This window comes from Rhinopithecus bieti, unplaced genomic scaffold, assembly GCF_001698545.2.
Source record: "Rhinopithecus bieti isolate Rb0 unplaced genomic scaffold, ASM169854v2 scaffold_48776, whole genome shotgun sequence".
NCBI classification, from domain to species: Eukaryota; Metazoa; Chordata; class Mammalia; order Primates; family Cercopithecidae; genus Rhinopithecus; species Rhinopithecus bieti.
In genome coordinates this window covers 310,688-337,220 of record NW_016819196.1, presented here as the reverse complement: position 1 = coordinate 337,220, position 26,533 = coordinate 310,688, and the positions used below count along the sequence as shown (strand labels likewise).

Below are 26,533 nucleotides of genomic sequence, written 5' to 3'. Positions count from 1 at the left end.
AAAGGTCCAGTAAAGAAGTGGAAAAGTGTGTAATATCAGTAGGCTTCAGGAAAATGAAAATTGAAACCACAGTGAAACACCACTGCACAATCATCAGACTACCTGTAATTAAAGACTGACCACACCAAATGTTGATGAGGCTTTGGAATAACCAGGAGCTCTCGTACGTTGAAAGAGGGAGGACTGTAAAATCATACTTCCGCTCTGGAAAAATATCTGGCGATTTATTGAAAAGCTAAACACGCATCTACCCACTGACTGAAGATTTTCACTTCTGGGTATTTACCCGAGAAAAATCATATTTCTATAAAATGACATGTACTTTCTTGAATGTTCATGGCAACTTTATTCACAATAATTAAAACCTAGCAACAGGTCAGGTGTCCATCAGTGTAAGAATGACTAAACAAATTGTGCTTGTTCAAGTAATGGAAAACAACTACACACACACACATCATATACATTAACATGGATGAATCTCAAAATCATGCTGAGTCCAAAAAGCTAGACCCAAGTGAATATGTATCATATCCATTCATAGACTTTCCAGAAGAGACAACACCTGTGGTGAAAAGATCAGATTGGTGATTGCCTCTGGGGATGGGGGCATGGATGCCAGATATTGAGAAAGGGACATGGGTGATGATCTTGACAGGGTTGAAAAGTGTACAATCTATGCATCTGAGAAAACTCAAAATGGTACCATTAAGATACGTGTCTCATGCTGTGTAAATTTCACCTAAAGAAAAAAGGAACCGCGAACTCTACTTATGTGCATTCTTAAGTGTCTAGATTTGTGATATCTGCAACTTTTTTTTTTCTCTGTCTCTCTCAGGGTCTAGCTCTGTCATCCAAGGTGGAGTGAGTGCAGTGGTGCAGTCTCACTGCAGCCTCCGCCTACTGGGCTCAAGCCTTGGCCTCCTGAGTACTAGGAGCACAGGTGTGCATGAGCACACCCAGCTAATATTTTGTATTTTTGGTAGAGATGGGGTTTGACCATGTTGTCCAGGCTGCCCAGGTACAACCTTATTTTTAATGTTCCAAAAAGTAAGAGATGGATAGAGATGTTAAGTAGATAGATGACAGAGCAAAGGAAAACAAATGCAAATTGCAGAATCTAGCTGATGAATATGTAGGGTGCTTACGCATAACTTTAATGGAAGCTTGAAATTTTTTGTAATACAGAACTCAGGAGAAGATGGAAAGCTTATTCATGGAAATATCTGAGAAGTTGGAGTAAATACTTGGAAACTGTTGAGTTTTTCTTTTCTGAGGTGTTCCTCTCCAAAAGTTTGCTTGATTCTTTTTTTTTTTTTTTAAAGATGGGATCTCACTGTTACCCAGGCTGGAGTGCAGTAGTGCGTCATAGCTCACTGTGGCCTGAAACTCCTGAACTCAAACCGTCATCCTGCCTCAGCCTCCCGAGTAGCTGGGACCGCAGGCACATGCCACCATGCCTGGCTAATTGTAGAGATGGGGTCTCACTTTGTTGCCCAGGCTGTTTGCTTGGTTCTTAAGAACGTGTAGGGATCCAGCTCTATAGAGCTTTCTGCAAACTTTCGTGATAGAATTAGTTGTTAAAATTTTACTTATTATATGAGCATCAAAGACCTTTGAATAAAGCTGTTCCTGACATATCTGGACATGTATTTGGACTTAACTATGTTATTGATTAGGAAGACTTGACATTAGCTTATTTTTTAAAATTCTGTTTTGTGTGTGTTCTTGTAAAATTATACAAATAACAGTACCACAGCATTGTGTGGTGAGCTCTACTTAGAGCTGTGTACAGTTTGGGTATGTGGAATGTAGACATGTTCTGTTGTGATTTGAAACTCAGAATGAAACCCTGACATACTGGGATGCACATTTGGTGACCCTGTTTTTGAATGGTTACTATTTCATTGCTACAAGATAAAATCGAAAAACATTTTCTACAGAGTGAAGGTTTAAGCCAGTTAAGGACCCTGTTAAACTGTCTCCAGATTTAATTACTGCCCAATTATGCCTTAATTATGAAGGAATGTGAGCACTTACCAGCTATTGTTGATGATTCAACCTTTTTGAAATAAATTTCTTACTATTTCTTTTGTATTTTCAATTTTTATTCAGGAATATCTCAGGTTTTCAAGAGATACAGTTTTTTGCATCTGTAATACAGCAACTTAAAAAATCATTTGCACCTACTTGTTTCTCAATCAGGATTGTCTACATTTTGCAAACAATGTAGGGAAGAGACTGGATTCTGAGGCGAATAAAAGGCTATCATTCTTAAATATTAAGAATTTAAATTTAATCAAAGTAGTCACATTGTTTTCAGTGATGTGATAAATAAATAACATTTAAACATTTGTAGTTGAATACTACAATCTATTTTGTATCTTTCAATTATATTTGTAGTGAAGATAAAATACACAGCCACACATAGTACTTGTAATTATGGAGACTTAAAAAAATTATTACAGTGATTAATTCTTCATTCCTGAGCTGTTTAAACTTTTAGTCTTAAGTCACATATAAAAATGAAAGGATTATTTTAAGTAGAAATAATTATGGATGCATAGTTACAGATTATTCCCCTAGAAGTCTATATTAAATGAGTAGATCAGTAATCAAGAGCTGGAACCTCAGGAAAGTTCCTTTTGTTGATAATATTCTGCTAATGAATTTTACTGAGTGTTCGGCATGCTTTAATCTCACCAAGGTAACAACTTAGGTTGTTACCCCTTTTGATTTCTTAAAAAAAAAAAAAAAAAATACACTGTTTAGGCAAGAAGATCATGAAAAATAACAAATTAGTAAAGCAATGGGGTTTATTACTTCCGATATTGATTGTCTAACTGCAGCAGTAAATCTTGCAGGTATGGTAGGAACAGTAAAACTGGTTTAAAGGGTTACCAGATTCTGTGATATGAGCCACCTTTTGCCCAAAGTTGGTAGTGTTTTCTTCAGCTTCTCACTGCTTCTCTTTTCTTTCTCCTTAACAAAGATGTGAATAAATATCTATATCCTTAATGCAAAAAAGTAGTATATTAATTGACACAAACATAATATCTGGATGATTGGAAGAAAGTGCAAAATGTTCATTTAGATGTGTATATATGTAGGCAAGTGTGTACTTTGTAAATTGTACACTAGATATTCAATTTTAACTTCAGTTTTCAAAAGTTAGCTTATTCTTAGATGAAGAAAATCTTTGTTTTACTGAAATACTTACTGTAAAAGTTATTACTAGGAAAATATGATAAGGATTTCTATCAGGTTTACTACCAAGTCATCCTGTTAGTTTAGTGATTAATATACTGTATGCCAACAAATGTAGTTGCTATTTTAGTTTATTTATGACTTTAATAGCTGTTTTACCTCTCCTCCCCACATCTTTTTCATTCAAGCTGGATATATAAGCAAGAACATTACACAGTTGATGGGGGATAATCTGTTTTTAAGAAACTGTTGAATGCAAAGAACTTTGGGACTTTGCATGAGATCCTAATATATGTATGCTTGTTCATTTGCGTATTGATGCAGGGACATCATTGTAGTTAATGGTCTGTTACATCTTATTTCAACATATTGTAATATTTCACATTAATTTGTTAGTAAGCAGTATCAAATTTGTTCAGGCAGAATTTATGAGACCAATTTTTGCTGATATTTTCCAGTACATAAGAGTTCTAAGAATATCCTGACGTTAGATTGTCAAATAAGCTTAGGAAATGTTGAGCCAATGTGTTTGGGATACTGCTATCGTTGTTATAACTTAATAATCTCTTTAGGTTATATTGTTGATTTCACATAGCAAGTAGTCTTAGTTTAACATTTTCAGACCTATTTTCTATCCTTAGTACTTTGTAAACAGCTTGATGTTGTACAGGTTTATGTTCTTCACATTTGAGTAATGTACAGACATTTCTTGTGGACTTCCTTTAATATTAAATGTATAGAAACATACTTGAGTGCAAACGTATGCTAACCAAAAGACAAATTTATACTCGGTTATATAACCCACAGTCTTCCAATTAACATCAATTTAATAGGTGATGGATTCTAGTTTTACACAACTTGCAGGTTACTTTGAGGTCAATAATCCATTTAGTCTTACACAGTACTTGATATAAAGTAGCTAGCCTGTGATAATTGTCATTAAATATTTGTAAGATGCACTTTTTTTCATTTTGAGATGCCCCTTATAAATAAAATTGAAAGAGGATTTTCAAGTGTTCCACAAATAATGTTGCATTTTAAAGTAGATAATCTTAGATTAGTGAAATTTATTGAATGTGTAAAAGGCTTTTTATATAGTTGTTATAATCAGTGCTACTTCTCTAAAATTTTCCTGCATTTGTTTCTTTTAATATTTTTTTAGAAACTGGCCATACCTGCAAGTTATAACTTACACTTTTATTAACAAAATGAAAACCTGGGAGATACAGTTTTTCCCCAGTGTTATTTAGAATGTTATGATTTAATGTGACTAGGAATATTATAATCCACTTTTTGTACTATGAAAATACCAGTTGGGTCATCAAATACGTTGTTTGCTGGGTTTGGTACACAAAGGCCTTTGGGAGCTCAGGGTGTTGCGGGGAAATACATTGTGGTTAGATAGAATCTTTAAGAAGGAGTAGGTGATTAAAACTGCCTAATTAAAACCTACCAAAAGGCATCTTAAAAATTGACCTGGTTTGCTAGACATATTAAAGAATTAGTAGTAAAAGGTGGCTAAGAAGGGGCAGTTAACATAAATGCACATGGAAGAAAATTGGTACCAAAGGTTCATGTGAGACAGAAAGGACATTGTGTGAGAAAAGAATGATCAGGGTTCAGGCTGGCATGTTACTATTTGTCTGTTACAATAATGCCCAAACTGTGCTTTAAATGATGCAGTATAGGAAGTAATGTGCCTCTGATGTTTTAGAACTGTATCTTTTTATAGAAGTGTCGAGAAGATGTTGACTTGCATTTAATTCTCTGGCAATATTTTCTTGTTTTATTTTTACAATTTTGGTGAAAGGCAGTACATTCACATGGCTCAAAAATAGTATGTTTATGTATGTATACTACAAGCATGTGTATACACAAACATACATTGGAACCTCTCCCTACTCTGTCTGCACCTCACGTAACTACTGTTCATGATGTATGTGTGTCTTTATGCATATATTAGCGAGTAAGTACAGATCTTTTTACCTGTCCTTTTTTAATACAGGAAGTAGCATGTTTTGGACCTTTCCGTATCAATTCATAGGGTGCCTTCATCATATGCTAAATTGTCCTATGAATTTTTTGTTGGGACTTTTCTGTTTTGGTTTTACTTTTCTTTGTGTTCTTCTGTGTTTTTCCTTTTTTCAGGTAAAATTTTCATATGGTGAAGTGCACAAATCATATATTCGGTTTAGTTAGATTCAACAAATGCATATACCCGTGTTTTAAGATAAAGAACATTTCAATCATCCAGAAAGTTCTTTCATACTCTTTCCTAGTGGTTCTTCTGGAAACAACCACTGTTTGAAATTTTTCGCTTTGAATTTGTTCTGCCACTTCTAGAACTTCATGTAAGTGGAATCATTCAGTGTAGATACTTTTACTGTTCAGCTTCTTTTGATCACTATATTCCCAAGATTCATCCATGGGTCAGTAATTATTTTTCAAGATTGTTTTGCTATTCAGGATCCTTAGTATTTCCATATGCATTTTAGATCAGCTTGTCAGTTACTACAAAAATATTTTTGCTGAAATGGTGACTGTAATAGATATAAAACAAATCGGCAACAATTCATTAGGGAATGAGGGCAGATGGACATCTTAATATTGACTCATCTGTGAATATGCTGTATCTCTATATACTTAGCTTTTAAAAAATATCTTTGAGCAAAGTTGAGTTTGGGCAGAGTTCACAGTCACATTTTGATGTTTTTCCCTTGTGCCTCTTTCTTTACAGGGTATCTTCCTTCTTTTTTCAAACTCTCTGGCAGCCCCAAATGTGTCCTCTGATTCTAGGTCAGTAAAACTGCAGTTTTCTAAAAACAAACCCCCTGCAGTGTTCTGTTTGAATTCTAGTTGCCCTGCCTAGCTGTGACTGGGGAGTGCCCTTGGGTACACAGCCACAGAAATGCAGCTCTCATCCAGTACAGTTTGCACCTTTGACGGGTGGACCTCCCTGCGGCTTTTGTCTGTTTGTGATCTGTCTCCACTGTTTTCAAATAGTTGATTATTATATTTTGTTCAGAGTTTATCATTGTTATCTGAAGGAAAGTTAGCCTAATTGAGGCTGCTCTGCCATTACTGGAAGTAGAACCTCCATTCTGTTTTGTGTATTCTTTTACTAATTGCATACTGTTTTAATTATTGAGAATTTGTAATGTGCTTCAGAATCTGGTAGGACAAGTCTTTTGTTAGAATTTTTCTGGTCATACTTATTTATTTTGGCTTATTATAGTATTTGGACTAATACCTGGATTTTAAAAGCATTTATTTTTATTGAGATTGCATCAAATATGTAAATTTGGTAGAATTAATACCTCTATGATGGTATCTTCCTCTGTAGGGTCATATGTTTTTCTTTTTGCTCAGTGCACTTTTGTGTTCTTTAGTTATGTTTAAAAATGTTTCTTTGTATAGTTTGACACAGTTATAATTACATTTATCTAGATGCTGCTTTATACAACTCTCACTATCTAAGGGGATTGGTTCTAGGATTTTCACTCATACCAGAATTAGTGGATGCTCAAGTCTCTGATATGAAATAGCATTGTAAGGCTGGGCATGTTGACTCACTTCTGTAATCCCAGCACTTTTTGAGAGGCTGAGGTGGAAGGATCACTTGAGTCCAGGGCTTCAAGGCTATCCCTGGCATCACAGTGAGACTTTGTCTCTACAAAAAGTGTTAAAATTAGCCAACTGTGGTGACACACGCCTAAGTCCCAGCTACTCAGGAGGCTGAGGCGGGAGAACTACTTGAGGCTGGGAGGTCAAGGCTGCAGTAAGCCCCATTTTAAAAATAAAATGGCATTGTATTTGCGTATAACCTACACACATTTTCTCATACTTTAAATCAGCTGTTCCCAACTGTTTTGGCACCAGAAGCCAGATTCATGAAAGACAATTTTTCCACCAACTGTGGCGGTGCGTCAGTGGTTTTGGGATAAAGCCATTCCACCTCAGATCATCAGGCATTAGTTAGATTCTCTTAAGGAGTGCCCAACCTAAAGCCCTCGCATGTGCAGTTCACAATAGGGTTCTCACTCCTATGAGAATCTAATGCCACTGCTGATCTTCCAGGAGGCAGAGCTCAGGTGGTAATGGTCTCTCATGTGCTGCTCACTTCCTGCTGTGCATCCTGGTTCCTAGCAGGCCGTGAACTGGTATCAGTCTGTGGCCTCTGAGACTCCTGCTTTAAGTCATCTCTATATTATGCATAATATGTAATACAATGTAAATGCTGTGTAAATAGTTGTTGTACCATATCGTTTTAAATTTTGTATTTTCAATTGTATTTTTTTTAGTTTTAAAATTTATTTATTTTGCTACTTTTTGATCTACAGTTGGTTGAATCCAAGGATGTGGAGCCCTTAGATACAGAGGGCTCTATGTTTTATTATAAATTGGTTTATTTTAAAAAATATTTTTTATTATGTAAACAGGTAATGATTTTACTAGCTAGAAGCAAATTTGATATTTTAAAATAAACCTTCCAATTTTGTTAGGCATGATAATGATGGAACTGAGGCTTAAATATATCCTATGGCAGCAGTTGGAAAGTGACCAAATTAGGGTTGGGGTCTAGATCTGTCTGCCTCTAGACTGATTGCAAGTCCTTGACAATTACTGTTTATTCTTCTCTGATTCCTTTCAAGGATTAAATAAAGTACAAATTAAACTTCATGCTCTATTTTAGATTCTGGTTCTCATGTCAGTCCCAGAATAACTTGAGTGAAATGTTCTGATAGCAGAGCAGGATAGCCTCTTGCACTACACTTTTGTTAATTATTTTCAAAGAAGAGTCTGCTATATACCATTTCTTTCATAAACTGAGACTTGCAAGTCTGTAGAATTTAGGTGATTCTATTGTGATTTAAACTATATTGTGCTATATGTTTCCAATAGATATTAGACAAATATCTTTTAAATAAACCACTAATGTCATGGTTTTTAAATCAGTGTATCATTGGAAAAAACGAAAAGGTCTAAGCCTTAATTTACCTGGCCTTTTCTGACTTTTATAGTCTGGTAAATTTTGCAGCCTGAAAAAGCAAGAGAATCTGTAAAATAACTTCAATGAGGTACTGGAAAATTTCTTAACAGGTTTTGTTGTAAACTGTCCAGTCATTGTAGCCCCCGAAGCAGGGCATGACGTGTTCCTCCAGCCTGATAGCTATGTGACAGCACCTGTAGCACTAAAGCCAAGGATGCCAGGTGGTTCTGTTGCCTTGCCACAGGAAGCCAGCACTTCTCACCATTGCCCTTTGAACTGTTGATCCAGTTAAGCTCACTAACAATGTGTAAATTTGAAATTTAATCAATTGCTTGGTTTATTTTCAAAAGATGTTTTGAAATACTCCTTTCTCCGCATTGAAGTTTGGATGATTTTGTAATATGTGAGAAATGGACTTTTCAGAAAAGTACAACTTAGTACTTGAGACATTGGCTGTCAAAGTTCCGTTCCAAAACTTCCTTTTGAATTCTCTTTCTCTTCTCCCACTGACCAGAAGTTACTTTGAAATGAAGTAGAGGTAGGGAAAAAGGGAGAATTAACTCTGACCTGCCCATATTCTGGAAAGAAATGTGGGAGAAAAATTTTAAGGTGATATACTAAATTAGAATGACTTCAAAGTCTATTTCTTTGTTTATTCTAGAGATAAGAGAGCAAAATAATTTTCAGTAAAACTTAAAAGTATCATGACCAAATAACCTGAAAATCTTAACTGTGGATGTATGTCTGTTTTATGGGGATTTTTTTCTATATTAAAATCAGATGACATCTGTTTTAGATAATTTTTTTAAAAACTGGATTATAAAATGAAGCACTGTTAGTAAAGCTGATGGCAGAGGTTTTAGATCTTTTGAATAGAGGAAAGTGGTAAGGGCATTATAGGTATGATTCATTGAGCTAGAGGGCATTGGTGTTCACATTTTAGAAACATAATCATGACTTATCTGGAGTCACATGTTCCATTTTATTGGCTTCCTTCATATAGAAAATATAGTAACCAGCACTACATGCCTGTGAAAAAGTGAAGCAATTGTATATTTTCTGGGTGAAGGAAGTATTCTGTACATTCTCCATGTTTTACATCATGGTATTTTGAATAACCATGCTTCCATGTTCACATCAATTTTTTGTTTTTCAATTTATGCACAGCACTTGCTCTGAAATTTGGGGACTGAGTACACCAAATACGATAGATCAGTGGGATACAACAGGCCTTTACAGCTTCTCTGAACAAACCAGGTGAATATTCTGCCCTCTGTTGAATCCTAGAGATCTTGTGGGAGGGGGGTATATTTTGAAAGACCTATATGGGGTTGCTTAGTGTAATTTTGCCTAGGATGTTTCCTTAATGTAAAATAAGGCATAGCATTTAAAATATCTGCTTGCCAGTATAAAAAATATATTAAATGTTTCAGCTGATGTTTTAATCAATGCAATTCTAGTTTGAATCTTCTTTAAATTGCTGTATCCCCTAAAGAATAAGAATTTTGATAACTATATATTTATTTTAGCTTGAGATCAGATTATAATCTGTTGTTGGCCTAATTTTTAAGTAGATACATGATCAGTTTTGCTAAATTTCTTGTTACCAAAATCTCATCTTTATACTAATAAATACATATTTAATGAACCCCTTTTATAACAATTAACAGTAGGTTAACTCATTTTATGTTACTTTTTAAAATCACTTCATTCTCTTTTTTGCGTATATGGTATTTGTTCATTTCATCTCATCATATTCATCACCATCTACATTTATTTGTGAACTACATATATATACCTCAGTTCTCAAAACAGTCACAACTGGGTAATGAGTTGTAGTAGTCTGAGGAAGTTACTATCACATCATTGTTGGTATTTATCATTCTTCACACTAGTTCCTTTTTTGACTATTCAGTCACCTCCAGAATTAATACCCTTAGAAGCATCTCCAAAATGAGTTTGATTTTCTAAACATAGAAGTTAACAAAGTTTTTCAAGCGTAACTGCATAAACTCTCTTTTTTTAAAAAATCAGTTTTTCCCAAGTAGTTAGCCTTTCATTGGCATTTGAGTCATTTATGTGACGTATTTATGAGAAACATCTGCTAGTGCTGCTGCATACTTTTATCAGATCCATTAAATCGTACATTTTTCTTCTTGATTCTCACTAAAACTAACTAAATGGCTGTCATTCTTTTCTTTATGCTTTTGCTGTACTAATTTAGTCCATTCGACTACACTTTTTTTTTTTTTTAAAGTTCCCTCCTTTGTTTTCCCCTTGCTTCCCAATAGGTCTCTTGATGGTCGTCTCCAGGTATCCCATCGAAAAGGATTGCCACATGTTATATATTGCCGATTATGGCGCTGGCCTGATCTTCACAGTCATCATGAACTCAAGGCAATTGAAAACTGCGAATATGCTTTTAATCTTAAAAAGGATGAAGTATGTGTAAACCCTTACCACTATCAGAGAGTTGAGACACCAGGTAGGAACAATGCAAATTTTTTTCTTGGTTTTGAGTTAAATGCCTGAACTTAAGTATATTTAAGTAATCTTGTGACCCAGGAAAATTTTAGTGTAAATTCTAATAAATTACCTTAAATTGTGCATATTATTTGGTGGTAATTAAATTTTTTTAATTTTTTTTAAATTTTTAATGGGAATACGTATCTTGGAAAGATGTGTCTGTTTCTTGGAGTAGCATATGATTTGGCATGAAAGTGCATATCCAGGAAATCCTGTAGATTGGCAGTCTGCTTAGAGCTGTGCTGATGTGCTTCTACATGTCCCTGCTGCAGTAACTTATTTTCAAGCATTTTACACTTGGAGTGCTTTTAGAAGTACTTTAATGACATCATTTGTATATATGCTGTTTAGTAAAGCTTGTAATAAGACTTCATTTAGTTAGCTGTCTACCTGAAACTATTAAAAAATATAGCAGTAGCTATATTTTTGGAAATTTTCTATATCTGATTGTATAGATAAAGACAATGTTAACTTTTCCAGGGGGGATTTATGAACTTTTATGGTAATATAATATTACCAGGATCACATTGTTTCCAAAAGTTTGAGATAAATTAGAACTTGGAAATTTGGATAATTAGACTACATAAGTTAAAGCCGTAATCAGATTTGTCAGACCCTAACTTTAAAAATTAAGCTACAACTTCTCTTCTTCTTGTTGAAACTTTAAAAAAGGTTCCCCCACTCCCCTTTGCTCTTTGCCATAACTAGGCTTTCTTGAACTTTTTCAGTTTTGCCTCCAGTATTAGTGCCCCGACACACTGAGATCCTAACAGAACTTCCGCCTCTGGATGACTATACTCACTCCATTCCAGAAAACACTAACTTCCCAGCAGGAATTGAGCCACAGAGTAATTATATTCCAGGTATTTTTGACTTCTGAATCTCCTAAAACTTGGATAGATACAAATGTGTTGTTCATAAGCATTCAAGTATTAGTAAATTATGGTTTCACTTTTTTAAAATGCTTTTGAGTTTTAATAGAAAATCGGATTTGTTGGGTGATTATTTTGTGAAATGTATAAGCCTAGTACATTAAACAGTTTTGTTTGGAGAAGAGTTTTACTTTATATTTCATTTTCTTTTGCAGTGACTTTAATCAAAGTACTGTGAGAAGCAGAAAAGAAAAGATCTTAGTAAGTTTGTCTTAGTGTTGAAGCTAAGCGAGATGCAGAATGTAAGCAAAACAAATGATGTAGGAAAAAAGTACCCCTGAAACACATGTAACTGAAAATCCACCCAGTGATCACTTTTTCTTAGGTAACTTGGTAATATTTAACAGAAATGTAACATTTCTATAAGAAATACAATACTTAGTTCTATAGATGTAGCAGCACATACATATTATACTGAATATCAGAAAACCTCTTTTAATTATGTTTCGTCTGCATCTCAGTAATTCCTGATGAAAATTGAATTCAGCTACATGGTTCTCAAATTTTGTTCTGATATATTGTGTGATCCAGTAATACTCCATGATATGATATCTGGCCTTTTCGTTTTTTATGGCTTTTTTTTTTTTTTTTTGGAGAACCACTAATATTTTGTTACTTTTCTTGTATGTTTTCCTTTTGTTTTGTTTGATTGATTTTCTCCCTAGCAGAAACAGCATGATGTTAGCATGAGGATTAAACTATCGTGTCTTGATTTCTTTCTTCCTTTTGTAATATTCTTCTATTCCACTCTTATTTTATACACTAAAATATGTAAGGAACTTAAGAGCATTTACAAAATTTTAAAATACAGTTTTAATACATTTAAACAATTATTTCTTTCATGTATCCATCATGGAAATAATGCTTATGCATTGAAGATAATTTTAAAATGTAAGGAAGAAAAAAAGATAAGAAAAGATAACTAAGAAAAGTTTTTTTTTTTTTAATAGCTGGTTTTACAAATGGGAAGTGGTTTTTGATTGTTTTAGTTTGATTACTGTTTTATTCCAGAAGAGGATTTAAAGCTGCTTTTTGGGTTGCTAGGAAATACAAACTTACTGAAGTTAAGAGAGAGAGAAGGTGGGGTGTAGTATGATATACTAGGATGAGGGAAAACGCGGGACTATGAAACAGGGCAGTTGCCAGGTAGAAAAGGGAGTGGAGTTTAGTGAACGTTGGTGTGGTTTTGGAAAGGGAGGCATTTTAAGTCATTAGTGTGGAGATTACTGTTTTTCAGCCAACAGTACTAACCTTAGGTATAAGCATGCAGTCTTACAGCACGAATATCCAGTAATTATTTGGAAGGATATTCACCGGAATGTTTAGTGGCTTTCACTTGTGAAGATGTTTGGGCTCATTTTTCCTTTCTTTTTTATTCTTTTAATTATTTAGATTTGAGTATTTTATAAAGTAGAAAATCAGAAGTGGATTATACCTATTTGCTTTTCTGGACAGTGGGGCTTTATCCAGTTTCAAGCAACAGCAAAACCAAAGGATTCATGTTTTATTCCACTTAAAATACATTTTAACGTTTTCTCAAAAATGCTAATAGCTTTATTATTTATTACAATGGAAAAAGTGCAGTAAGATAACGTCTTTTAAGGTTCAGCATTTCTTTCTGATTAGATCTTTGAAATACTGGTTAAACTCAAAAAGCTTAGCACCATTTAACTTTATTAGCTTTAACTTTTAAAATATGCATAATGATATATACACTTATTTTTATGTTCTTTTGAGTATATGAAGCTAGTTTATTCTTAGAATTGTATTAAAAAGTTTTGGTCTGACATTAAATGAAAAGTTTATTACTTAAAGTTTGTGGTTAGCTTATTAAATCCAGATATTGTAAAAAGGTTAGTTGAAGGAGACCGCTTAACCCTGTGTCTTCCCTCTCTCCTTTTTTTTTTTTTTTTTTTTTTTTTTTTTGAGACGGGAGTTTTGCTCCTTGCCCAGGCCAAAGTATAATGGTGTGATCTCGGCTCACCACAACCTCCACCTCCTGGGTTCAAGTGATTCTCCTGCCTCAGCCTCCCTAGTAACTGGGATTACAGGCATGCGCCACCACACCCGCTAATTGTGTACTTTCTTTCTTTTTGGTAGAGACAGATTTCTCCATGTTGGTCAGGCTTGTCTCGAACTCCCGACCTCAGGTGATCCGCCTGCTTCGGCCTCCCAAAGTGCTGGGATTACAGGTGTGAATCACCGTGCCTGGCCTGTCTTCTGATAATTTTAAAATTCTGTTTGGATATGTGTCTGTGTTATCTTGAATTGCTCAGAAGTGTTCAGCAGTGTAAATGTTGAACTGATGAAACTCTTTTGAACTTATTTTTCCTGCTTGGAATTACAGTTGATGTAATTGTGTACATGTTTTTATTTTACATGCAGTTTATTCAGCTATTCAGATGCCTTTCTGAATATAAATGTTTTATTCAGACATGAATAAAATGTTTGAGTGTTATGGTGGAAATAACATGTTAGAATCCTAAAGTTTATTTTTGGGGAGCATTTTACCTCTTTATACATTAGTCTATATTTGAATTGAATTTTTTGCTTCAAACACTTAGACTTTACCAGTTAGGAATCCTTGGAGAAATATACTTTTTAGGTAGAATTCAGCCTGGACCAATCTGGAACCATACTACCATATTTTACTCTATAGAACTTAGTATAAGTTGTAAGCTGTATTATTTAATAGTTTTATAATCCAAAATCTTGTGTGTTTTTTTTATTTTCTAAGTACTCATAAAATAACGATGTTCATTAGATTAAACAACAACAACAAAAAATTGTAGTTATTAGTGGTTTTGCAGCCTAAGCCTACTGATTGAGATCTGGGGCATTTTTGAAGTTACATTTTTGGCTCTTGTCACAGAATATGTACATACAGGAATGAGCGAGATATGTAAATAATATATATGTCCAGAGAGTAGGATTTTATTAAAAGTAGATGTTAAGGATTCACTGCAAAATTTGGACAAGATCTGAATTATACACCTTCAGTATGCAATATTACTTTCTGTAATAATGTTATGTAACGTTATTATTTGTTATTTGGAGTGATTCATTGGTAGCTGGGAGAAAAGGTAGTGAGATTATGTTGCAGCTGTGCTTGATTTATTTTACACTTTTGTAGAAACGCCGCCTCCTGGATATATCAGTGAAGATGGAGAAACAAGTGACCAACAGTTGAATCAAAGTATGGACACAGGTAAAAAAAAGTCTTTGAAAATTCCTCAGTTATTAGATATACATTTCTTGTTTTGTTTGAAACTCACGAAAGATGTTACTCTTAGAGAAGTTGAGAAACATACCAAAAAAGATGATCTTCTATCTTGATTTAACATATCTGAACTACTTACCAAAGGGATCCATGTTGTCCCTGAAAAATTAACGTATGGTACTCTGTAGAATAATTATTTTTTGATTAGAGTAAATGAAAATTTGAAAACATGCACATGCTTTTATTTCTTTTTAAGTATTTGCTTCTGTTGAAAGTTTTAGTTAACCCTATGACTAAGTATCTCTCCGTGATGCAAGACCATAATTACTCAAATAACAGATTTTCAGAGGAATTTGGGGGTGAAGGATGAGGAACAGCTTTTCACTGCTTTTTTTTAACCTAATAGTTAATTTTGAATTATAGTAGATTAATTTCTTATACTTATCAACTTCAAACAGTGATGAAGAAAAAAATTAAAGCTTTAAATCATGTCTTATGTAATAAAATGTATAACTCAGCAGAACTAATAAATTACCAGTGAAATCACTTTGATGTCATTGTAATTGTCCAGTTTGATTCATTTCACTCTATCTGTATCTTAACTATTGGACACCTTAATATTACAGCCTGACAGATTATACCATCATCTTTGTCCACATCTCAACACTAATGCATTCTTGGTTATGATAATCTAAATTAATTTTTAAATGGATTAACGTTGGTGGGGGAGGGAGGGGTTACAATAATTCTGTTGTTTAAATCCGTTTTTTAGACTCCCAGGTAAAGAAGTTTCTGCTGTAGCTAATCATACATTTGGGTCTTTACGAGTACCAGATAACTAAGAAAGGTAGATAATCTAATGAACATTGGAAATGACATGTTATACATCTTAATGCAGATATTTTTTTTTTTTTTTTTTTGAGACGGAGTTTTGCTCTGTCGCCCAGGCTGGAGTGCAGTGGCCGGATCTCAGCTCACTGCAAGCTCCGCCTCCCGGGTTTATGCCATTCTTCTGCCTCAGCCTCCCGAGTAGCTGGGACTACAGGCGCCCGCCACCTCGCCCGGCTAGTTTTCTGTATTTTTTAGTAGAGACGGGGTTTCACCGTGTTAGCCAGGATGGTCTCGATCTCCTGACCCCGTGATCCGCCCGTCTCGGCCTCCCAAAGTGCTGGGATTACAGGCTTGAGCCACCGCGCCCGGCCTAATGCAGATATCTTAATGCACACGATATTTGACTTCCCACATATGTTTTACTGAAATTAGATGTCAACTTTCTTCTTGAAGCAGTAATATTCTTTTTTGCCTGTGATGGACAGCTGTTACTGTGACATTTAAAAGTGAATGATAAGATACTGAATGTCATAAGCCACAATGAGATGCTACCTCACACCTACTAGATGGCTATAATCAAAAAAAGGACAATAACAAATGTTGGTGAGGATGTGGAGAAATTGGAGTCCTCATATATTGCTGGTAGGAATGTTAAATGGTTCAGCACTTTGGAAAAGTTTGCTGTTCCTCAAAAAGTTAAATACAGAGTTAACATATTGTGGCCAGCTATGTACCCAAGTGAATTGAAAACATGTCTACTCAAAAACTTGTACATGACCGTTTATGCAGGCGTTATTCTTAATGTTCAAAGTTAGAAACAACTCAGATGTCCATCAAATGATGAATGGATAAATAACATGAGATACGTTTCTGCAGTAGAATTATTCAGCCATGTAAAGGAATTGATAGTACAGCATAAAGTGTGGCAACATGGATGGACCTTGAAAGCAGTATGTTAAGTGAAAGAAGCCAGGACAAAAAAGGCTGCAGGGATTCTAATTAGTGCACATACACCTATTCAACAATATAACTGAAACACAGGGGGCGCAATAATATGAGTATTGGTTATGTATGATAAATAAAGTCAAAAATGGAGAATAAACTGAATCAGCCAGCTAAAATAATTGCAGTGTTGGGGCTAACTTTGAACCCAACCTAATATTTCTGTTTCAGTGGAGCAATGTTACTGGCTTTCTGAATGACACATTTAAAATTACTGTATGGCAATGGGAATATGTGATTCATGAGATGCCAACAGTTGGTTTGGCTGCCAGCTTCTTAACCAGTATCAGTTTCTCTCTCGGGGCCATGACAAGAAACACAATTCTGACTGATGCAGGGCTCCAATTTAGAGCAAAGTTGGCCACCTCTCTAACTGGTTCATACCTTCCAGAGGGAAGGACATAATTAAATTCATCTTTCATAACCTGCTGGGGAAAAAAATGCATTGAAAAATTTTTAAAAGGGCAACCAGAGGATAAATTAGGCATAATAAGTAACTATATGAACAAGTACTTGTTACTTCTTTTTCTTAATTGAGATTTCTCTGATTAAGACTTTATTCTTCCTTTATAGTCTTGTGGACATTAGAAGTCAGGCTGGACATCATAAGAAATTTAGAAGTTTGATTAACCTCTGTAATATTGTATAATCAGTCCCTTTTCAAGTCATGATTTTTATGAACATATTTATTCTAACAGGTATATAGAGAAATATAATAGATCGTAAGATGTGGATTTCATAACTCACAATTCAGTTTTGTATCTTCTACATACACTGTGCTTGGTCCAAGATATACAAAGAGACTTACAGGGTTTTTTTAATCTGCCTGTGTCCCAGAAGATAAAATGAGGTCCTGACCTCCAGTACCTCAGAATATGGCCTTGTTTGGAAGTAGCATCTTTGTAAATGTAATTATTTAAGATGAAGTCATACTGAAGTGCGATGGGCCCTAATTCTATATGACTGGTGTCTTTAAGAGATAGGGAGGAATGTGCCATATGAAGATGGAGGCAGGTAACTGGAGTTAGCACCTGCAAGCTGAGCAATTCCTAGGATAGTTGGGAAACCCAAAAGCTTAAGAGAAAGGCGTGGAACAGATTCTCCCCTTGAGCCTTTGAGAGAGCATGGCTTTGCTGACATCTTTACTTGGGACTTAGGTCTTCCAAAGCTCTGAGAAAATAAATTTCTGTTGTTTTAAACCACCCAGTTTGTGGTATTTTGTTAGAGCAAGCCCTAGGAAGCTGATACAGTGAGTATTAAGATTTTGAGAGTATCCTACTAGTATGTATATTTAATTATTTGTAAGTTATGTACAGGCACTTCATGTACATTTTAAAATATATACAAAAATTAGAAATTGAAGGATAAGATTAAATAGAAAATATGTTTTAATTTTTTCTTTTTGTAAACTAGTAGTTTTGTGTACTCCTAGACAGTGTTCACATACACTCCACTTACAAGAGTCTTAACCAAATGCATATAATCAAAATAGCATGGTGAGACTCTGAGCTTGACTACCTGAGTTTGAAATGTTCCTCTTCCATATACTAGCTAGGTAGCCTAGTTTTTACATCTGTAAAATAGGGACAATAATAGCGCTTAACTCATAGAGTGTTAACAGGTCTTATATTTATAAGGCATCTATGTGTTCCTAACCTGTAATAAGCACTGTATGAATGTAGTTAAAGAAAATGTTAGGAGAAGTTAACCATTAAGAAAAAGGAAAATAGTGGATTGCACAAAGATTTGAAGGAAAGTGAAGAATTGAGATCCAGACACAGAAGCACTTGACCTTTGTTATTTAGGATCATCTCTATAAAATAGGAAAGTAAGATTTTTGTCAAAAATGAGGGGTCAGGTTTGACAACTTCAGGATAAAAGTCTTAATGCCTTTTCTCTGCCATGTGTTAAACAGTTTTTTATGTAGATGTATATAGCGTGTCTTTCATTAGATAAATTTTTTAGTATTTTATACTTTCAGTGCTGTTATACACATTTTTGTTATTATATTTTATTTTCCAATTGTTCCTAGGATATGGGAAATATTTGATTTTTGTATATTAATCTTCTGTATTCTTGTTAAATTGACTTTTTGGTTCTAGAATTCTGTAGATTCTTGAGGTTTTCTGCATACACAACCATGTCATCTGTTGATAAGGACAGTTTTTCTTTTTTCTTTTTTTTTTTTTTTTGAGACGGAGTTTCACTCTTGTTGCCTAGGCTGGAGTGCAGTGGCACGATCTCAGTTCATTGTAACCTCCGCCTCCCAAATTCAAGCGATCCTCCCAAGTACCTGGGATTACAGGCATGCACCCCCTCACCCAGCTTATTTTTTGTATTTTTAGTAGAGATGGGGTTTCTCCATGTTGGTCAGGCTGGTCTCGAACTCCCAACCTCAGGTGATCCACCCGCCTTGGCCTCTCAAAGTGGTGGGATTACAGGTGTGAGCCATGGTGCCCGACTGACAGTTTTTCTTTTTTTCCCCTGTCTTTATGCTTTTTTCTTTTTCTGTCCTAAGACCTACAGTAAACTGTTGAAGTTATAAGAATGGACATTTTTGTATTGTTCTGATTATAGGAAGAATACATTTTGCAATTCCTCCTTTAAATATGATGTTAATTGTGGATATTTTGGAGATTGTATCTGATTGAGGAAGTTCTTTTTCCTTTTTGTTCTTAATGTTTTAAGTGTGTTTTATGAATGGCTGTTGGATTTTGTCCAGTGTTTTTTCTGCATTTATAAAGAGGATCATATAGTTTCATGGATTTCAATTGTTTTATTTTGAGAATTTTCCATCTAAGTTTATGAGAGATTGGTCTGTAGGGTTTTTTCCCTTGTTATGTGTTCGTTAGTTTTAATATCATAAAATGTGTCGGAAAGGACTTTCTCCTGTTTTCTGAAAGTGTTTCATTAAGGTTAGCATTATTTCTTTCTTAAATCTTTGATAGGGCTGGGCATGGTGGTTCTTGCCTGTAATCCTAGCACTTTAGGAGGCCAAGGCTGGAGAATTGCTTGAGCACAGGAGGTCAAGACCAAACTAGGCAACAAAGCAAGACCCCATCTCTAAAAAAAAAAAAAAAAAAATTTTAATTAGCCATGGGTAGTGGCATTCACCTGTGGTCCCAGCTACTTTAGAGGCTAAGGTGGGAGGGTCATTTGAGCCCAGGAGGTTGAGGTTGCATTGAGCCACGTTTGTGCCACTGCACTCCAGCCTGGGCAACAGTGAGACCTTGTATCCAGAAAAAAGGTATGATAGATTTTACCAGAGAAACCATCTCTTGTAGCAAAGCGTTTTTTAAACTGTGGATTATTTACATTTTTAATTTTGTGTATGTATTTGATAAACTTGTATTGTGTTAGAAATGTGTTCATTTCATCTAAGTTGTAGGATTGATTAATTGAGACAGGATCTCACTTTGTTGCCCAGGCTGGAGTGCAGTGGCCTGGTTGGCTCACTGCAGCCTCAACCTCCCAGGCTCAGGCAGTCTTCCCCAGTATAGCCTCCCGCGGAGCTGGGACCACAGGAACATGCTACTGAGCCTGGTTAATGTTTGTGTTTTATGTAGAGATGGGATTTCACCAGGTTGCCCAGGCTGGAGAATTTATTGATATAAAGTTATTTCTGATATTTGTTATTCCTTTCGTGTATGTGAGATCCATTTTAAAATTTATAATGTTAGTAATTTGACTTTTTAATTTTTTATTAGAACATCTTGCAAGGGATTTATTGGTAGTCTCAAAGGACCAATTTTTTGTCTTGTTCATTTTTGTCTTTGTCTCTTTTCTGTTTGGTTTGTAGTCATCATCTTTTTGTCTACTTTTCATTTAATCTGCTCTTTTTCTGTCCTCTTGTGGTATACATTTAGATCATTGATTTGTTTATAATGTAAGCATTTAAAACTATAATTTTCCCTCTAAGCTTTATGTTAGCTCTATATTACAAATTTTTTGTTGTTTTTTAATTATCACTTAATTATTTTCTAATTCTTCTTGATTCATGAGTTATTTAGAAGTTTGGGTTTTTCTTAGGAGTGTGAGGATTTTCTAGATACTTCATTGATTTTTAATTTAATTCTGTTATAGTCCAACATATAGTGTGTGTGACTTTAGTCCTTGGAAATTTATGAAAATTATTTTATGCTACAACGTGTAACTTATCTTGATAAGAGTCCCATATATAGTTGGAAAGAATGTATATACTATAGTGTTCCAAATGTCATTTAGGTTCAGGTGTTTGATGGTGTTTAAATCTTCTTAATTCTTTATGATTTTTTAAAAAATCTCCTTATTTTGTCAGTTATGATTGGTGTTAAAATCTTCAGCTCTGATTTTAGGGTCATCTGTTTCTGCCTTTATTTAGTCCTGTCAGTTTTTGCTTCATGTATCTTTAACCTCTGTAATTAGAAGATATACCTTTAGAATTACTACATCTTCCTAATGAATTTGCCCTAATTATAAAATGCATTTCATATTAACATCACCATATCTTCTTTCTTACCTCTGGTTACATGATATATTTTTAATTGTTTCAGTCTGTCCGAATCTTTATATTTATGGTGTGTTTCTTGTGGCCAGCATATTTTTGGTTTCATTTAATCTAACAATTTTTGTCTTTTAGTTGGAAAATTGAGTTCACTTATATTTAGAGGAATTATTGATACTGGGTTTAGGCTACCATTTTGCAATTGTTTGTCTGTTGTCTCTAGTTTCTGTTTATCTGTTTGTTTTCCTGCCTTTTAGACTAATCAAATAATTTTTGTTTCATTCTGTTTACTCTCTTGGCGTTTTACCAATAACACTTAGTATTATTTTCTCAGTTGGCATTCTTGTGATTACATTGTACTTATCATGTTATACCTAGAAGGTTACTTAAGTTGTAGTATTTTACAATGTCATGTAAAGTTTAAGAACTTTACACCACTCTGATTTCATTCATCCACTTCTGTTGTTTGTACTATTATTGACATGTATTTTACTTAATAAAAATGTATAAACCCCAAAGTATAGTGTTATTTTTGCTGTTTTTTTTTTTCTTTTTTTGAGACGGAGTCTCCCTCTCTCGCCCAGACTGGAGTGCAGTGGTGTGATCTTGGCTCACTGCAAGCTCCACCTCCTGGGTTCGTACCATTCTCCTGCCTCAGCCTCCCGAGTAGCTGGGACTACAGGTGCCTGCCACCACGCCTGGCTAATTTTGTGTGTGTGTGTGTGTGTTTTTTTTTTTTTGTATTTTTAGTAGAGATAGGGTTTCACCATGTTAGCCAGGATGGTCTCGATCTCCTGACATCGTGATCCACCCACTTCAGCCTCCCAAAGTGGTAGGATTACAGGCGTGAGCCACCGCGCCCGGCTATTTTTGCTTTTGCTGTCAAGTTGATTTTTAAAGAAAATTAGAAGGGATACAAAGGAGTGTTTTGTATTTACTTACATATTTACCACTTTTGCTCCTTTTGATGCTTTTGTTCCTTTAACTACAGGACATTTCTTTCAGTTGTTTTAGCACCATTTTGTAGAGACTCTCCTTTCTCCATTGATTTACATTGGCTCCTTTGTTGAAAATCAAGTGATAATATGTATGTGACCCTGACTTTGGGTCTTCTTTTAATCCAATTAAATGAATTTTTCATTTCAGATCATTTATTTTTTAGCTATATAATTTCTGTTTTAAAGTCTTTGATAATTTATATCCAGTTAATATGTAACATGGCCTGCTTTTGTTGACTGTTTTATCTCTTGATTATGGGTCATTCTTCCCCCCTCCATCTTTGAATATCTCTTGTTTTTTAATTGGATAGTGGGTGTTGTATATAAAATAATATTTGAGGCTAAAATAGATACACTTTCTTTGGAAAGACCAACTCTTTTCTCTCTCCAGTTGCTAAGTTGAAGAGCTGATCCTTTCCTTGCCCTTAGGATTTGAGTTGGAAAGGTGATAATTTGGTGCTTTAATATCACATCACTCAGGTTTCAAGGAGGGTCAGTTCCCTACCTTATCAGGACTTTCAGATATGAATATGGCAAGACTGCATATCCTCATTTCTTTCCAGCCTTGCCCAAGACTTCCTATGCTACTGTGTACTCAGCTAAAGACATATGTTGGAACCGACTAGTGAAGAGGAGCTCTGTGCTTGCAGCTTCTTAGATTCCCGTCATCTGTGCATGGCCTTTTGAAATTTTAGTTGGCTTCTCCTTTGGCAAGCTCAGTCCTTTGCCTGTGTCCTGACTTGGCAGTTGCTGTCAGTAGTAAAAGTGATTACCACTCTGTTAACCTAGGAGGACCTCATCCCTCTCTGTAAATTAGTTCATACGGACTTACTTGGATCTATATCTGTATGATAACTTTAAAGTAAAATAGGATTTTTTTTGTTTGTTTATCCACTATTTTCTTACTATTTCAGAAGCAAAGATTTTCCCCAATCTTCTACATACTAAGTATAAGGGGAACTCTGTAGGAGTTTCTAATAAAAACAAAAGCAGCCTTTTTTCTCATTATGAACAGAATTATGCTCATAGAAAATTTGGAAATATATAAAACCTAAGATACTATCACATTGGGGATTAAGTTTTTTAAAACAAGAAATGAGAAAATGGTCATTCATGCATTATATATTTCATAAGCTGAATTTGACAATTACAATGTTGTATCACTTTGGCAGGGAAGCTTAATCTCTTATTTCTACCATTATTCTATGTCACATAAAAGTTAAACAGTGTTCTACACATAAGATTATGATACAGCATTTTGAATTATACAACAAATGGATGTTCATTATAAAAAATTAGGCAGCATAGGCAAAACAGGAAAACTTAAGCATTACATATAATTGCATCTAGCAAAAAATTAAAATTTTAAAAGGTTCAACTTTTACCAGAAATTAAAAACACAATGCTGCCACGAACCTATTAAAAAATAGCTGGAAAATGTCAGAGAAATTCAGTAGGATGTCAGATTCTAGAGTTCCTGTTCTTTAGTACACTGTATCTCTGGCTGGTTTTAGGTGACATGGGGGAGAAATGGGTGCTTTTGATACATATTGCTGAGGCTTAGAATATGACTAGTGATCATATTTGGGATAAGGTTGAAGAAGCAACCCAGGATGATTCCCAGTTTTCTGGAAGGTTTGTGAACACTTTGGTCTGTATTCAGTAAATTAGACTTTTTAAACCATACATTTTTATTGTGTATGTTTAAGGTATATAACATGAAATTTGGTGTATGTCGTGAAGTGGTTATTGTAGTCAACTAAATCCATCATCTCACATAGTTACCTTTTTATGTGTGTGATAAGAGCACCTAAAATTGACTCAGTAAATTTCCAGTATACAACACAATATTGTAACTGTAGTCCTCAGGTTGTACATTAGATCTCTGGGCATATCTTACATATCTGCAACTTTATACCCTTTGACCTATAATCCCCCTGTTTTTCCCCAACCTGTAATCTCCATTTTATTATTTTCTATGTATTTGGCTTAAAAAAAAAACCCACATGAGATTATGTCATGTTTCTTATTCTGTGTCTACCTCATTTCCCTTAGCATAGCGTCTTCCAGATTCATCCATGCCAAAAGTGGTAGGATCTCCCTTTTTAAGGCAGAATAACATTCAGTTGTGTGTATAACCCACCATTTGTTCATTCATCTGTTGATGGGACACTTGGGTTGTTTTCTGTATCTTTGCTATTGTGAATAAAAGCAGCAAGAGAAAAGCAGCGTGCCACATAACAAGGGAGTCTTCATTAGTCAGTCAGATTTTCAGCAGAAAAGTTTGCAGGCCAGGAGAGATGGGTGGTGTATTTAAAGTGCTGAAAGAATTAAAAAACAAAAAAATTAGCTGGATGTGTTGGTGTGCACCTGTGGTCCCAGCTACTCAGGAGGCTGAGGTGGGAAAATTGCTTGAGCCTAGGAGGTGGAGATTGTAATAGTAAGCCAAGATTGTGCCACTGCCCTCCAACCTGGGTGACAGAGTGAGACCTCGTCTAAAAAAAAAGTACCCCCACCAACCTAGAATACTATAACCAGTAAAGATGTCCTTCAAGAATGAAGGAGAAATAAAAATTTCTCAGACAAACAAAAGCTGAGGGAGTTCATCAGTGCTGGTGTGGTGAGGATGGGAGCAACAGGCATACTCATTTATTGCTGGTCAGAATGAAAAATGGTATAGCCACTTTGGAAGATAGTTTGGTGATTTCTTACAAAACTAACCATATTCTTACCATACGGTTTAGCAGTCTTGCTTCTCCTTGGTATTTACCCAAATAAATTGAAAACGTAGGTCTACACAAAAACCTGCAAATGGATGTTCATAGTAGCTTTATTTATAATTTCCAAAACTTGGAAGCAACCAAGATGTCTTTAATAGGTGACTAGATAAATAAACTAATACATCCAAGTAATGTACAATAGGTCCTCAAGTAATGTCATTTCATTACAATGTTGATGATTGGGGAAATTTGGTTTTGTTGTACAGTTATTTTGTTTAAGTCGGTTTCCAAAAAACCTATGGAAGATGTTAAATGAAGACTTACTATATATGAATGACATTCTGGAGAAGGCAGAACTATGGAGACAGTAGAAAGATAAGTGGTTACTGAGGCTTTGTGGGAGGGAAAGAGGACTAGGTGGAGCACAGGGCATTTTTAGGGCAGTGAAACTACTCTGTTTGATACTGTAAATGGACACACATCATTATACTTTTGTCAAAACCCGGAAAATGTAACATAATGAGCCCTAATGTAAATTATGGACTTTTGGTAATAATGTGGTGTAGGTTCATTATTATAACAAATGGACCATTGTATTTTGCGGATGTTGATAGGGAATTTGGGGAAGCAGCGCAGGGGTCATGTGGGAGCTCTTTGTACGAAACTTCTGTTCAGTTTTGCCGTGATCTTGAAACTACTCTAAAAAAATAGTCTATTTTTAAAATTAAAACAGTTTTAACAGATTTTTTTAAAAAAATCCTGGATATTTGCAAATAGATGACAAGTCTAAGAACTGATTTTAAGTTTAAAACTTACAAATCAAGAAGAAAAGGTTAATAGAATTGGCTAAAAGAACAGGAATACACTATTTACAACAAAAACAAGAAATTAAAAAATTGCTCCCTTAGAACCTATCATATTGGCAGATGTCAACATGTAGTGACACAGTGTGAAGAAACACTAGCTTTTAAATTCTTGGTGAGATGAAACATTTTTGAGAGGGTATTTTGGCACTTATAAAAGTTTAACACGTTTCATTTGACATTTGTTAATTTGTCAAAGGTTTGACAAATGTATCCCACAAATATCTGTAAGTTTGTATGGGAAGATACATGCACAGGGATTTCTCTAGCTGGTTTAGCTGTAAGTAGACACTGCTAATTCACACTGGATCTCAAATAGGATATTTATATTTCTCCTAAGTGGAAGGCCTGTGGTAGGCGAGACTTCAGTAACAGCATTTATGTATGAATAATTCATAGGCTAATCATCAGTTACTTGCCTCTGGTTTTTATTTTTTTTTTAATTTTTTTTAAAGGCTTCTATTAATTGCTAGCTTATTTTAAGTTTGTAAAATTTGTCTTTTTTGTAATCTGTAATTCTAACTTATCCCATCTGACTGAACGCCTGTTAATTTAAATGATCCTAGTGGTCATTTCTAAGTATTTAATAGAGGAGTAAACAGTTAAAAGATATTAATAATTGTGCAGTTTCCTCCATTTCTAATAGTGGCTTTGTTTATTTTATATTGGCTTCAGGAAACAGCAGTGAATTTTAGCTTATTGTTCCAAATACATTTTGACCTTTCCTAGTTGTACCTGTTGTGACTTGCCAACAGATTTTTCAA

General features: G+C 34.7%; 1 protein-coding gene across 7 annotated transcripts in view; it reads left to right on the top strand.

The window, feature by feature from the left end:
- SMAD2 (SMAD family member 2) overlaps nucleotides 1-26,533 on the top strand; it is a 95,579-nt gene that overhangs the window by 50,214 nt on the left and 18,832 nt on the right. For 4 of the 7 annotated variants that reach the window (XM_017858743.1, XM_017858741.1, XM_017858742.1 and 1 more), the window contains 4 exons: nucleotides 9,362-9,451; nucleotides 10,486-10,679; nucleotides 11,449-11,583; nucleotides 14,786-14,860. In XM_017858743.1, coding sequence (XP_017714232.1) covers nucleotides 9,362-9,451; nucleotides 10,486-10,679; nucleotides 11,449-11,583; nucleotides 14,786-14,860 — 494 coding nt within the window. Of the gene's footprint in view, nucleotides 1-9,361; nucleotides 9,452-10,485; nucleotides 10,680-11,448; nucleotides 11,584-11,831; nucleotides 11,854-14,785; nucleotides 14,861-26,533 lie in introns of those variants that run through there. The other 3 variants (XM_017858746.1, XM_017858745.1, XM_017858747.1) reach the window with 2 other exon arrangements.